Genomic DNA, 15,388 nt, shown 5'->3' on the forward strand with positions numbered 1-15,388 from the left:
GTGTCCACCCTTAATAAATACTTGCAATTCTTCTAGTCGGAAGTAATACCATTAAAAGAAAATAAATAAATACATACACACTTATATACAAAATACACCCCCGCCCCCCACTGCCGTACTTGATGCATAATTGCGTATCCTAAAATGTACATAAATACATACACACGTATATACCATAAAATAAATACATACACACTTATATACATACATGATACAACTCTCTGTCTCTATCAATATCGTCTCGAAATCCCAAAATTATGTGCTAAGGCTCTAGATTCTAGAGAGGATTGGCTTTGGCTATGGGATGGGGGTTATGGGGAAAGAATATGAAGTGCTTTATATTGATTAAAATAATACTCTGCTTACAAGGATAGAGGGAAGAAGGGTATGTAAGAGGGATTGTACTGTAGTGATGGAGACATGTCAAGAGTGGGTGGTGTGGTGGTATTTGTTGCCACGTGTGGCCCATCTCGACATGGTCCCTAAAGACACGAAAGAGAGAGAGTCTCCGCTAAACGACATTTTGGTATTTATATTTAGTTCTCACGCACAACACACACCCCAATTGGCTTTGGCTGGTCCTTCACTCTTCTTCCCTGCATAGCAAAATTTTCACACGATATGATTTTTTTTTTTTTTTGTTAAAGAGGATCAACGGTAATTTCTTATTTATCTTCGTGATGACTCAAATTTATGATCTTTTTAATTGTAGATAAAGCATTTTATCAATTAGATAATGCTTCATTATCGAGCGCTTCACATGATATGATGCTTCTACCATACGAGATTGATGAAGGAGATGGGAAAAAAGAGGCGTCAGTGCAGAATTAACTCTAATATAAATAATTTAATAAAAAATTGATACTTTTTTATTAATTCCTAATCACCTTTGTGACAACAATTTTCAAGGACTCTGTGTATATTATATTGCAAAATAGATGTTCAGTGAATTGTAATAAAATTTTATTTAATCTTCATTTTGGGATATAAATAATTTATTTTTGGACACAGGAGAGGAGTTTGAAATTTTTCTTAAAATAGCATTATAGTATCTTTTGTGATGTAATTCATACGTTATTTAAAAAATGATTGAATTGTTTGCAAAAAATTATTTGATCATATTATCAACACATTTTCAATCATCTTTTTATCTTGTATATATCACATTAAAAAAGTGTTACAATATATTTTTTTTTCAAAAAATTATCGCAAATAATCTGCTTTCCAAACACACACTCACATGTGTTTACAATACAAGTAAAATAAATATTTGTAACAAAGTAAATGTAAAGAGGATGAAAATGTCATCACGCACTCATTGTGTTAAAATTTAATATTCATACGATGACAATGTACTGCCTAGTATTTGTTTGCACAACCTACTTAAAAGTTGTAGGCTCAGAACAGAAGCATACATTTAGATCTATGGACAATAACGATCATCAAATGTTTTTCCAGTATCGGAAAATTTCCACCCTTGCAAGCATTGAGGAATTTCTTCATTGTACAAGTACTAATACATACCATAACTATATGTCCACCTAATTAAAATTTCCATGACTTTTGAAGACACTGTATAAATTATAGCAATGTCTCTAGATCTCAAACATGAAGCATTTGCGAGTTGCAGGTTTGAATTGAGAGACAATCAAAGAAGGAGGGGTTCGCTTCCTCTCGGCCGACAGGGGTGCTATGGGACCCGTCCAAACTTTTGGCTGAGCTTTGCCCTCTTCCAACGCCTTCTTCTGTGAATTTGTACCACCATTTCTTTGAAGTCCCCACCACAAAGACCCATCCCATTATGATATTTTCTGGTCGATTTTGGGTCTTGTTGTACGTCTTGTTTGGCTTTGAATTTGCGTGCTATGCCCTCCAAATTACAAAATAAGTCATTATTGGCATCATCTTCTTTTTAATCAACCAGAAAATTGGCTAGAAGCTATAGAGGATAGGACTAACATGTTTTTTTCACGGCCAAGGGACTAAAAATCCAGATATTGACAAGACCGTAGGGTGGTCTGGTAGGCTTGTATAAGGGTGTAGATGAGTCTATTCGAATTTAAGTAGTGCACTATGTGAGGTTGACATAACTCAAACTTGTTGAACTCGTAACAGTTAAGGCCTTGTTTGGAAAGGGATTTTTTATCAAAAAATTTCTACATTTTTCGTTAACACATTTTTTAATTATTTTTTTATTTCACATGTATCAAATCGCTACAATATATTTTTTATAAAAACTTCAGAAAATTGCAAGCCAAACACAACCTAAGCTTTAATTTTCTCGAATTCGATCAGATCTAACTCAAATGGGTTAGGTGATGTAAAATTAAAATTTTACGCAGTTTCAAACAACGAATATGATACACATTTCACTTTAATAAATATGAAAAATTCAAAAATATATGTATATTTGAAATTTAATTAAGTTCAGCGAACTTTTTAGTGCTACATATTAACGTTGAGTTCAAACTTGCCAAACTATTCTCACTTCCGCAAGTTCGTTTATATGTTTCTCTTTGTTTATTTAATGGGAGTAGTTTCGGAATTTTTATAAACAAGTTTACTTTATGCAAATTTAGAAGGGTAATAATATCAGGCTTCACAACGACTTTTATAAAATTTAATTCCAAGATTTCCTACAAAAATAGGACAATAAATAGAAAGAATAGAATCAAAGGTTAAAAGAGATTAGAAACTACTGAGTCGTTGGTTAATTTGGAGAACATGGACGGATCCGATATGCTATGCACGTAAGCGTGGTTGAATCTTCTCTAGATCTAATCCAGACTCAAATTCAAAGTACTCAGGGTAGGATTTGAGTTTAATTTTTCAAATTCAAATCCTATCTAAACTCAAACCTATAAAAAAAGTTATGAATTTAGATAGGATTCGATTTTCTATAATCCATACTCAAATTTATATCCAAATCATACCCTACCCAAACATATATGTGTATGATGCGTGTGTCTATACATACATATATATATATATACATAAAGTAAAAATTAGTAAATGAAATATTCGATGCGAATACAAATAAAACTTTGAAAATAAACAAAAATAGTTGATAATAGTTCCTTCTTTGATTTCATAATATTGCATTCAATTTCTTGAATGTTAATTTTATTATATAAAGACAGAAACTCGATGGTATTTATGTTATTTTTGCATTCTATGTATTTTTAAAATATTTTTACTTTAGTTATTTGCTGTATACGTACAGATATCCATTAGATACCCAAATTCGTAAGAATTAAGTGTCTGAGTTTGGATATGTGTCTAACTATATTTAATAGATTTGAATTTGGGTCAAAAGTATCCAGATTAGCGCAACGGATATTTTGTCACACTTTTTATGATATTGTTATTTATCCTTCATAAATATCATAGTTTAGTTTTTTTTTATTTTATTAAGATTCAATAACTATTATTTGAGCAAAAAATAAATACACCAGTCTCAAAAAAGTAATATATAATAAAAAATTTAAAAATACAACAGAAAATAAATAAAAAATATAATTTTTTATGTATTTTGATTTTTTGACTTTGTTAAATTTTGTGTATTACTCAATTAATAATTATTAGATTTTGAGAAAATAAAAAAGAACTAAAATATAATGTTTATGAAAAAAATAAAAAAATAATAAAAAATGGGATAAAGACCGATATAGGAAGTGATACAAAAAATCAGTTGAGTCGAACTAGATTCTACTCGTTGACATGCTACATGTATAGACATGCACGGCAGGTTGCTGGCTACCTAGCACTGCTCCTATTTCACAACGCATTTATTTACTCTTTTTTAGTTAGATAAATTTTTTTAGTGTCCTTCTTTTTTTCCTTTTCATTTCGTCGCATGCAGCAGCAAACCGGATATAATGAATGAGAATTTAGTTAAAACACTGGGTTTGTTTGGATTGAGAATTATTTGTCAAAATTTATTTGCTTACATCATCATTACAATTTTCAACACACCTTTTTATCTTCTCAATTAACTTTTTATCTCACATACATTACATCACAAAAACTGTTACAATACTATTCTTCAACAATGTCATTTATTTTAAAGTACGATGCTAACAAGAATAAGTTCTCGATAATGTTTAGTAGCAGCAGTTTGTATATCCTAAAATCGCATTGGAATTTGAAAAGCTTATAGATTGCAATAACAGGGTTAGGTGAACATATGAATAGAACACTTCTCCAACACAATATTAAAATCGCACCAAACAGGTTTTACGTTCTGAAGGCAGAATACATGTTTAACTACTACATTTGGATGTCACAATCGATCGAGGAAACTGGTAATGTTTTGTCCTCCCTTTCCCTTTTCTTTTGTGGTTGAGCATCACGTCAAGACACCTGCTCCAAAAGTTAAAATTCCAATCCAATTTCCAGCTAAGGTAGTGCTAGCACAAGCAAACATCACTTTAGAGGGGGGAAAAAAAAAAGAAAAAGAAGAAGAATTTATCGTACGAAGTACTATGGCCCGATGGATCCAAAGGATGATTTCATTTGGTGATGCTTCACTGGGGGGAAGCACATGAATTTTAGAAACAAAAGTAGCCATACGTGGGTGGAACTTGGATGCAAGGTGCAAATCTCTCTTTGACACGACGCAAGTTGATAACTATGTTAAAAAAAGGAAGCAAGTTGGCTGTTGGGACCAAAACTTTCCATAGAAATCCAGGCTCCAGCAGAACTGTACTGAGATTATGGGCGTCAATCGACCATCATCTGGCGTACATCTTCCAACCGACATAATTAAGTAGCAAGATGCATGTAGACACCCATTTCTTGGTTAATTGCCAATTCATTCCTACGACTAAACAACTTGCCTTGTCAATTCCATTTACAATTGCTGTCGTACTTCTAATGGTTAGGTTGACAAAAATACCAGTTAAAAGAGATGAAATCTGTATAATAATAATAATAATTTTGAATGAAAAGGCCGAATAATTTTTTACTAACAAAAAAGACGGTTGAATTGAGTGATCATGCAAGAGAACTGTAAGCAAGCGATCCTGAATATACCTTTTACTTAGGAAAAAAAAAAGAATGAAGTATTAGTAAAATATTCACAGAAAGGCAGAAACATCACTGTGGTAGGTACGTAGGTGTTAGTAATTCTTGAATTCTTAAAGGCAAAATGTACGCAATAAAGTGGGAAATAATAGGAGCACTGGTTATTTTGAGACGGGGTGAGATGAAATCTGGAGTTTTGATCGGAGAACAGATGAATTTTATAAGAGCAATAAGTGCACATTTTCGTCGTACTTGGCATTGTCCCAAGAACAAGCAAAAGGATGCAACAAGGGCAACGAAATTGCATGATGGTCCGAATTTCATCAGACTCCTCCAATTCTCGTGGACACAGAGAGACAGATGAGATGCTCCAGTTAAAGCGTTTTTGTGGCATAGTATAAAGTTGGGTGGTGGAAAGTTAATGCGATAAGCATCTTTTTGTTTTTTGGTTTTGGAACAATGTGCCTTGTTGAGCTAGAGAAGCAAATGCATGCAGTCAATGATCACTTAATAATCTCTTTATCGGGAATGGTTGTTTTCTATCGCCAATTTTTCTGATTGGTGACGATTGATCAGTCACCAACGCTATGAATTCATCCACAAGACGCGTGCAATCTGCAAAGCGTCATTGCTGCATTTGGTGGAATTTCTTTCAAGCCACCCTAATCTTCATAGCCCCGTCCTTTCAACAATACCCTACTTTCTTGGTGCTCTGATGCATATTTTGACTCGATCCAGTAGCTAGGAGAGGATGTCCAGCGTGCTGGCAAAATAATGGAGACAGTATTGTACACTACAATCACATCCCCAGTTGATTTGGTAGGAATTGAGCTGAGCTGATGGTAAGTACTTTCACTTTGGCCAACAAAGCCAAGCACAAGACAAAATACATAAATTATTGTCTATTTTATTGCTAAACATGTTTCTTGCAATATAGACAACACTTCAAAGTATTAGCTCAAAAAAATATATATATATATAAACTTATTTTTGTAAAATGGAAAGGGAGAGAAGAGGAAGGAGCAAACCAATCTATCTATCTAATAGAATAAAATCGCGAGTTGACAATCCTCAGATGTTAGCCAGGGTTTTATTTTATTTTACTCGTCTTCCAGTTCAGTTGTTATTGCTGACTTTTGGGAAGAGGGGATGGTCCCATTGCAGCTTGCACCAGCTAGAAAAGTCTTGTTTGGAGGAGGACATCATTGCTTGCACCATTTCATTTCCTTCTTACTATCCCTATGGCTCTGAGAGTCTGAGAAAGAAATTTATAATTCCTCGAGTTTCCAAGACTTGGAAGGAATACAATAATGCATTGGGAATTACATGCCCCGTTTATTTTAATGATGTCTGGAACTAAAAAAAACTATCAATACTTCGTTACAGCTTTCTATCCAAGTTTAGTGGGTCACAATCACATATGTCGTCTTTGCCAATGCCTAGGCATATACTCCCTCCCTTTTTTTATAACTGACGTTTAAGATTTTACACACCAATTAAGAAAAGTTTTTCATTGCTTAAATCTACACACTATTTTTCTTTTATACCCTCATTAATTGTCTAATTCACCCATATTTTCTCTCACTAGAGTACTAAATGGTGCTGTTTTACTAGGCTAAAAGCAATGCAATAATTACTAGGAGTAGTAATTAAGAACCCTGTATTGAAAAAGAGAGATAAAAGGGTAAAATTGTAAAAAAATAATTAATACTGTATGGGGATAATAAAACGACAGATAAAAGTACACTAGAGCAAATTTCTTAAACGTTAATTATAAAAAAAGGGAGGGAGTATATAGGTTTCATCGGGCTGCAAACAAAGTTGTTATTACAACCACAATTGTTTAACGATTACTTGCAAACCAAAAAAAAAAAAAGAACAATAAAAGCCTACGGTTACCGATGCTTAGAGCATAAAGAACCAAGACCCTATTTTTTCCTAGGGCTTGTAAAGTTCCCAAAAGAAAAGAAAAGAGTGTGCAATCCCAGAAGGCATGTCTTATCACCTTTTGTTCTTGGTCAAAATAAAGAAGAATAAAAATCTTTATGGAGCCACCATGCCTGTCCTTCCTTTGTCCTTGCTGGTCTTTTGGTGCATCAAGTTTGGTGTCTCCTTGCTAGAGCCTAAGTCCAAAGGCTCTCTAGGGGTTCTGGCTGTCTTTCATAATTTCTAGGTTGCCCCCAATCACATTGGTATTTGCTGCTACTCCTCTCTTGTCTCCATTGGAATGAGTTCTCCTGTTTGTCCTAGCTTGCATGCTAAACAAACCGATCAATCAACTCCTCCCACAAATACCGCACCAATGAACCACCGGTTTTGGTCCAGCGATCACCGAAAGGGGATTAAGACTCTTTTTTTGAGTTGTAGGCAGAAAATTCGAACCTTATTTACAGTGAAAAAATTTGAGAGAAGATATTGGAGCGCCTTTTTAATCTGGCTGGGTCTCTGTGTCTGCTAATCCCATCTTTAGACTCCTTTTCATGTAGAATAGGATACATTAGTTTTTACAAATGTTATCGTTGCGGAGAAATAAAAAAAGAAAATCAGAAAAGAACGATAATATCATCATTACTTGATTTGAAATGTATTCTTTTTCCAGAAATTTCAATAATGTTTAATAAAGTTCAAATTATCAGCTGAAATCCTAATAATTTTTAAAATCCAATCTTTTTGCTTAATAATTTCAAAAGCTGTTTGATTTTATAGAGCATCAAAGCAAGCTACGTACGCTCCTAGCAATATGTAACATTGGAAAAGGTTATTAAATCACTCACATCTATAGGTATTACGAATAACAACATGCATCATACCTTCATTTTTCCAAAACAAATTGTCATGATATATATATATATATACATTGGAGACAAAATAAGAAGGGTGTCGGGGATTAAGCCACACTTCTCTTGGTGATTAGCAGCCGTATTATAAGTGTTTTGCATATGATCAACATTTTAATTTTTGTTCTCTCCATTTTGTGGGAGTCAAACGAACACAAGCGTACATGATCTCTTTCCAGATTTCAGGTGTTAATCAAAGCATCATTAGTTAGTGGTTTGCCATGAAAAATCCTGATGTGGCAAGCCACATGGCACGTGAGTGACACGTGCCGGTGGTACTTTTCAAGACTTAACCTGGATTAAATCAAGCCCGGACGAATGAGTTCTGACCTCTGATCAAGTTCCAAAGCCTTGAGCTCCTGATGCCAGAGTTAGTTATGCATTAATTAATTGGAATTTTCAACTTCACCCATGAACTAATCAACTATATATATACATGTTCTACTTACAAGCTGCAAATCCTTTGCATTTTGCGGCCCGGAAAGCGAGAATCAAATACTATAAAATTTGGATGTTGGAGTTGGACAACGATTAAGAGCAATAAACAAACATTGATAAGATTGGAAGAAGTCATGATCTTTAGCGTGAAAGACACCTTTGGGGGTACTCTCCATATGAAAGTTTGGCAACCTAAAGATGACAAAAGTTTGCTCATGCAAAGCTAAAGATTTGAGAAACCCCATAAGGGTTAGCAAGACTAAGTAGTCTCCTTGAGATGCTTCTCACATCCTCCCTATATATATATGTATCATAAGGCCTTCGAGGGTACTATTTCTTTATATACACTTTTGTCTTTTATAATGTGGGGAGTTTAGCATGTTAGAAACCGAATTTGACCATGCATTAGTTGGAGGATTAAGGCATTTAATTAGGGGTTAGCAATGTCATCCCAAGCATGGCTTGCTGATGCAGTCAAAGAGGGTGCCCAAGAACTTCCCAGTAGGTAGGATTTCAGCGGAAATATTTAATGCAGCAAACTTTTATAGGGAATTGAGCACCCCCCCTTTTTTCCTTCTTAATCGTTTGGTCCAACATGCATGAGTTATTCAAAGCTAATGTCACATGCAACGAGATTAAAAAAAAAAAAAAAACCCCCAAAAGGGATTTGATTAGTTAAATGATTAATGAGGATTCTTATGTTTGAAATCTACCAAATAATTATCGAATATTCGCACGCTTTAGACCAGTGGGATTATACTAAATGGGAATCCTTCTTTGCATAGTCGACCCTGTCATGTGAGAGGATCTCGGGATTGAGTCTCTCTGCACGAGCCCTGCGACAGGTTTTCCCTTCTTGCATGAAATATGATCCAATCTCAACTCTCAATTCTCAATTCTCAGCCACCAGAAATGTGAAAAGCATATTGTCTCGAGGCATTACATATTAGCATCCTCATCATCATGTTCAGATGAAATGGTCCAAGAAACAACTTGATTCATTACCTAAGTCATGACTTCATCCATCCGTACTTTTTTTTTTTTTTATCTGTTATGCAACTGAAGGTTTATAATTTTAGTAAGTATTATCTCGTCCAGGAGCCAAAAATGATATACATGCAAAGCATTTGGAAATTTTTTGTCGCTTGCATTTTGGGAGAAAATTGTCAATGAGATTTTCATCACTGAAGCAAACGAACGGATGCATGTAAGTCCACAATACTATGAATATCATCATGCTCTTACAAAGGGAATTAGTTAAAAAAAGAATTTTACAAAAAGACAAAAAAAAGAAAGAAAATTCCTCCACACTAAATAAGTTGAATTATTTCTTTTTAGTATTATTTTTGTGATATATTGGCGAACCAGATTAAGCACCTAAAGATTAAGGATTTTGCTAGTTTTTATTTTGCCGAAGATATGGATTTGAGAGCTTAGAGCAGCTTCTACCGGCCCATTTACTCATCCCAACATTGGCGTCCATGTTGACCGATTTGTAATCCATGGATAAGTTTTCTTGCTGGATCTTACCTGATTCATTGATTTATATGGAAGCAATCCATCACAGGACTTGATGTGACAAAATTCAGCTTTAGCCATCCGGAAATCCAACACAGAAATGTTAATTGGGCTTTAGCCATCCGAAAACCCAAAAGCAAAAATGTCAATTGGGATTCATCCATCAAAAGCCCAAACACATGTCAAAGTTGGAATAACTGTAAACGGAAACAAGTTTCCAAGACCGGCCTTAGCTAGTAAAAACATTATATTTTTCTTTGTAAAATTTAGAGCCTCTCATTAAACCGAAGAAAAATTTTAAAAAAAATTGAAACAATAAGCACTCCAATAAACAATACTAATAATAAGAAAAGAAATGCTTAATAGTTTGATAGACAATATACAATAGGTAGATGTTAACATAGATAATTGGGGATGTTTTATCATTTTTAGCTAAGAACTTAATTGCTTTATAGTTCCTAAAAAATTAGTAGAATTTGATTTTATGAATAGAATTTACTCAAATGTTATTGACCATACATGAATAGAAAAAAGAACGTAATCGAAACAAAAGTTTCATTTTGAAGGGCTTAATTATGTTTCATTCACTATTAGGGGCTAAATTGACACATTGGTCTACTTTGCGGGTCCAAATTAAAATTCTATAGCATTATTTTTATTATGTGCTCGCTTTACATAGGTTAGAGTGCCAAAAGAGAGGAACGAGGACCATAAAGAGTTTGTTCAAAACTTTCTTGTGAAATTTATTAGCGCGGAGAGGATAATTTGGGCAGCTCATGAAACTATATGCATGTTACACAAAACAAATGTAGTCCAAAATTACTCAATTGTACTTTAATTAAAAAATTATAATAGTAGAAACTGTGGATCAATTTAATTAACCATTTAGTGGGCAAGGAAGAGGCCTTTTTCGAGGGAGTCCATTAGAATTAATCCTAGCCCATTTGTTTATTAATAAACGATGGGGATATTGTCACCGAAAAAATTTTTAATTTATTTGAATTGCTATTTTCTGAAGTTTTTGATAAAAAAATAATATAATTATTTGATATATATGAGATAAAGAGACAATTAAAAAATGTATTTGTGAAAAATATAGAAATTGTGGGTTTGTTTGGAGTAAAATTTATTTGCTTACATCATCATTACAATTTCCAACACACCTTTTTATCTTTCCAATTACCTTTTTATCTCACATACATCACATCACAAAAAAGTGCTACAGTAAAAATATCTCAAATAATTTACAATCCAAACAGAGCCTGTGATACGAAGTGCGGACGGAAAATTTGAGTGTGGAAAGAGATAGGAATTAGAGATTCTTATTCGTATTTAGTTATGGGTAATATGCCACCATGATTCTTATTTGGATCACCATTGGATGCTTTTACAAGACAGACCTTATCCATCCATATTTGTTTGGAAAGTTTACAAAGAGAGTAAAAAAGCACAACTGTTCCGCTTTCTGTGATATTTACTGTCTCATTTTTTGTTATATTGTTATTTTTTTTTCATAATTATCATATTTTAATTTTTTTTTATTTTCTTAAAATTCAATAACTATTAATTAAATAATACACAAAATTCAAAAAATCAAAACACAAAAAATGAGATTTTTATGAATTTTCTGCTCTTTTTTTATTTTTAATTATATATTACTTTTTAAAATTATTTATTTATTTTTTTACTCAGTTAATAATTATTGAATCTTAATGAAACAAAAAAAACTAAAATATGATGTCTCTGAAGAAAAAATTGTAATGTAATAAAAAATGAGACATAAAGTGTTACAAGGAGTCAAACAGAAGATCCGCCGGTAAAAAATGTGCACTTCACCCTTACTTTCAATTTAAATATTTCAAAAAGAAGAAACAATCATCAGGTAGGCATAGATAGAACTAGTAGTCTTTTACATGAGGCATCGCGTTTGGCGGTCCACCTGTCATGTTCCGGAATCTAAGATGGATATGTGTCACTATTCAAATTCACTTCAAAGAATTTTACTCTTTTTTTTTTTGGTCCCTTGAGATTATTCCTCGTTAAAATAAATAAAAAAAGAAAGAAAGATTAAAGGACGAAAACTGGCCAGTAGCATAACGGACTTCAAATCAGAAAAAAATGAACATAAACACGAACAATTAATTTTCATTTATAGTTCCTTAATAAATGCAATCACTTTTATTTATCCAATTTTTATGAAGCCTTATCATCCCCTCTCCAAAATTAGAGTTTGACCTCAACCGTATAAGCCAGTAGAAGTATATTTTCCCTCAAATTCTGACTTAGAATCCCTTAGAAATACTGACTACTGTTTTGCATCTTGCAGCAGCAGGAGCAGGAGCAGGAGCACCATTTCTTAGCCCAGACAGAAAAATAAATTAATGATTTCACCATTGCTCTGAAAAACCCTCTAGAAAAATAAGCTACGACTTCTTCCTTTTTCTTGTTTTGCTTTAATTTCCTCATAGAGAGAGTTCTGATTTGTTTGCTTTTTGTTGTGTAATTAGCTTTTGTTTTTTGGGTCCTTTTTGGAGGGATTGGTATTTTTTGTTGTTGTTCTGATGGAGGATTCCTCGGACCAGTGCAAGCTGTTTGTGGGAGGGGTTTCATGGGAGGCGACGGAGGATGTCCTGAGAGAACACTTTGCCAAATACGGCACCGTTTTGAGTTCGGTGATAGCCAAGGATAGGCTAACCGGTACCTCCAGAGGATTCGCTTTTGTTTCGTTTTCTGACGCTGCTGCCGTTGATTTAGCCCTTCAGGACTCCCATGAGATTCGCGGAAGAACGGTTCGTCCTTTCCAAATTACTGTCTATTTTTTCGGTTTTTTTTTCCATGTTATGTTCCTTTTTTTCCCCCCCTAGACTGTTTCCATTTAGTATTTTTGTTTCAATTTTATTATGTGGGCCTTCAGCTTTTATCTTCTGCCTGTGCCGCTTGGGAAATCCGGATTTTGTAATTTAATACGTTTTGTCTGGCTCATAAGGATTTTACAATTTGTGAGGGACTTTGATATGTGTAATTTATTTATTTGGGGCTGATTTTTAATGTCACAGCAGAGTGATTATTTTAGTAATTTTGGTTACTTGTATTACGTCAATGCTTTACTAGATTTTTGGTTCACATTTTTGTGAAATTAGCAACATTGTTTAAATCCTGCTAGCAAATTTGGATTATTTGTATATTTTTTGGAAAATTTGCATACTTAAAGCAATGCCCTCTATGGGAGGAAAAACCTTATTCGGCATGCTTTTTTGTGTTGTTTTTTCAAGGATAGGACTTTACTCCATTAACATTTCATATGATTGTTGCAATGTACTATGTCCTTTTTTTTTTGGTGTATTCTATTCATTAGAGTTTTATTGTATTTGTAGGTAGAAGTGAAGAAAGCAATACCCAGGGGTGAGCAACACCAAAGCAAACAGCCACAGAGTAGGGGTTTGGGTAGGAACAATAGAACTGATGGTAGTAGGAGTGACAATCAGTTTAGGACTAAGAAGATTTTTGTAGGGGGTTTGTCCGCTAATTTAACTGAAGAAGAATTCAAGAGTTATTTTGAGAAGTTTGGTAGGATTACTGATGTTGTTGTGATGCATGACAATGTGACTCATAGGCCCAGGGGCTTTGGCTTCATTACGTTTGCATCGGAGGATGCAGTTGAGGAAGTGGTGCAGAATAATTTTCATCACTTGAATGATAAACTAGTAGAGGTGAAGAGGGCTATACCTAAAGAGGGCAATAACAATGTTAATGGGCATAGCGGAAGGGCAGATAATGGTAGAGGGTCTAACTACAGTCTTTATCCTCAAGGGACTTATCCCCTCTATAATCCTAGGTTTGGGATGTTTCCTAGTTACAGTTCAGTTCCGGGATATGGAGGTCTTTTAGGTTACCCTTATGGGCCGACTATTTATGGTGGCAATTATCCTTTCGGAACGTATATGGGTGTTGGTTACGGAGTTGTTCCACTGCCTGGTTCATGGGTTGGTGGTGCTACGGCAGACAATGCAGGAGGCTCTGACTATAGCACAATCTATCCTTAGTTGTGGATATGGTGGAAAATCGGGTTGACCGCTATTATTGATGTGTAAAGAACAACTGATTCAGCATACTTAGGTTGACCATTATTTGCAGGTGACCTCTGCATGTGCATAATGGTTTTGACATACAAGGATTGAAGCACTGATGTTTATATCGTTTCTTGCTGTTTATATTGTTCTTGTTATTGAATCTTCTGTTCGGTAAAATTTTCTGTTTGAATTCATGGGACAATGTTTAACTCATTTGTAATATAATGATTTCTTGATAGACTCCATTTGCATGATGTCTTCTCATCTTATTTTGGTGTATCAAATGTTCCATTAGTTTGGTGGTTTCTATTACTCATGGGGAAGTAGAAATAGAAAGTTTTGCTTTCTTTCTTAAGTTTGAACTTTTACGTTAGCTGTTTGCATTGCTCAACTCATTTGGGACCTAAAAATGGGTGGTTTTCTTATTTCTTTTTTCCATTGTTTCTAATTTAGTGTTAGCTGGCTTGGCAACTAAGGTAAAATATTGTACGAGTCTGTTGTTGTATACTGTCTGTATCTATTTCAGTGCTTATTTTGTACTTTGCGATTTTTAACACATTTGGGACTTAAATGGGTGGTTTTCTTATTTCTTTTTTCCATTGTTTCTAATTTAGTTAATTTAGTGTTAGCTGGCTTGGCAACTAAGGTAAATATTCTACAAGTCTGTTGTGGTATACTGTTTGTATCCATTACGGTGCTTACTTTGTAGCGATTTTTAAGCACTAGCGATACATAAAGGGGCGAGGCGAGGCGAGGCTTTCAAAAGTTTTATACATTATGTGTTTTTAGGGTTAATTACAAGGGTACACCCCATTTCTCATTTTACTTCTTAATCTTTAATTTTTAGTTTTTATCCCTTAACTTCCTATAAGACAAAATTACCCTTTCATTATTTTGAATTTTCATTTATCTATTTTTCCTTTCCCCCTCTTTATTTCTTTTTCTCTTTCATGTTTTTTCTCTCTTCTATCCTTCCCAACAACAGAAAACTTGTCTTAAAGGAAAATTTTATCTTGAGTTTGTAATTGCATTTTTGGGGTGAGCTTTAAAAGGCATTAAAAACTAATTTTGATCTTTTGTACGATGCATGTGTCACAAATTGTAACTAATGATTATTAATTAGGCTACAAATTCATCTTGTGATATTTACTTGAGAATAAAATGAGAAACTAGAATGGAAAGGGAGAAAAGCAAAAGAATTGAAATGTTAAAAAATTGTATTTTGGAGAAGTGGTTTGAATATTTTGTAATCGTTTCATGAGAGGATAGATTTTTACAATTCTTTTTTTTTTTTTTTGCTTTCATCACTAAGATGAAATTTCTTGTGGAAAAGAAGAAGAATTAAATAAAGAAGAATGATACAAAGAAAATAGGGGGGGGGGGGAATAGAAGAGACAAAAAAAAAGAGATTAGAGTAATAGAGGGGTAATTTTGCTCAATAGGAGATAAGATGAGACACAAAAAAATTTAAAGAGCAAAGTAAAAAAGGGGGTATACTTA

At 33.8% G+C, this 15,388-nt stretch overlaps 1 protein-coding gene across 1 annotated transcript; it reads left to right on the top strand.

Moving 5' to 3' along the window:
• The first annotated feature begins 11,981 nt into the window (after positions 1-11,981).
• On the top strand, positions 11,982-14,129 carry LOC113749477 (RNA-binding protein 1-like). The gene is made up of 2 exons (XM_027293230.1): positions 11,982-12,607; positions 13,193-14,129. The coding sequence occupies exons 1-2, from the start codon at positions 12,380-12,382 to the stop codon at positions 13,859-13,861; spliced, it is 897 nt and encodes a 298-aa protein (XP_027149031.1). The 5' UTR covers positions 11,982-12,379; the 3' UTR covers positions 13,862-14,129.
• The last annotated feature ends 1,259 nt before the right edge of the window (positions 14,130-15,388 follow it).

This window comes from Coffea eugenioides, chromosome 10, assembly GCF_003713205.1.
Source record: "Coffea eugenioides isolate CCC68of chromosome 10, Ceug_1.0, whole genome shotgun sequence".
NCBI lineage: Eukaryota > Viridiplantae > Streptophyta > Magnoliopsida > Gentianales > Rubiaceae > Coffea > Coffea eugenioides.

What these genes read in the sequence shown, in the direction of transcription:
- LOC113749477 (XM_027293230.1), top strand. Translation starts at nt 12,380, where the DNA reads ATGGAGGATTCCTCGGACCAGTGCAAGCTGTTTGTGGGAGGGGTTTCA. An exon ending in ATGAGATTCGCGGAAGAACG is followed by an intron (nt 12,608 to 13,192) that starts GTTCGTCCTTTC and finishes TTGTATTTGTAG; the next exon opens with GTAGAAGTGAAGAAAGCAAT.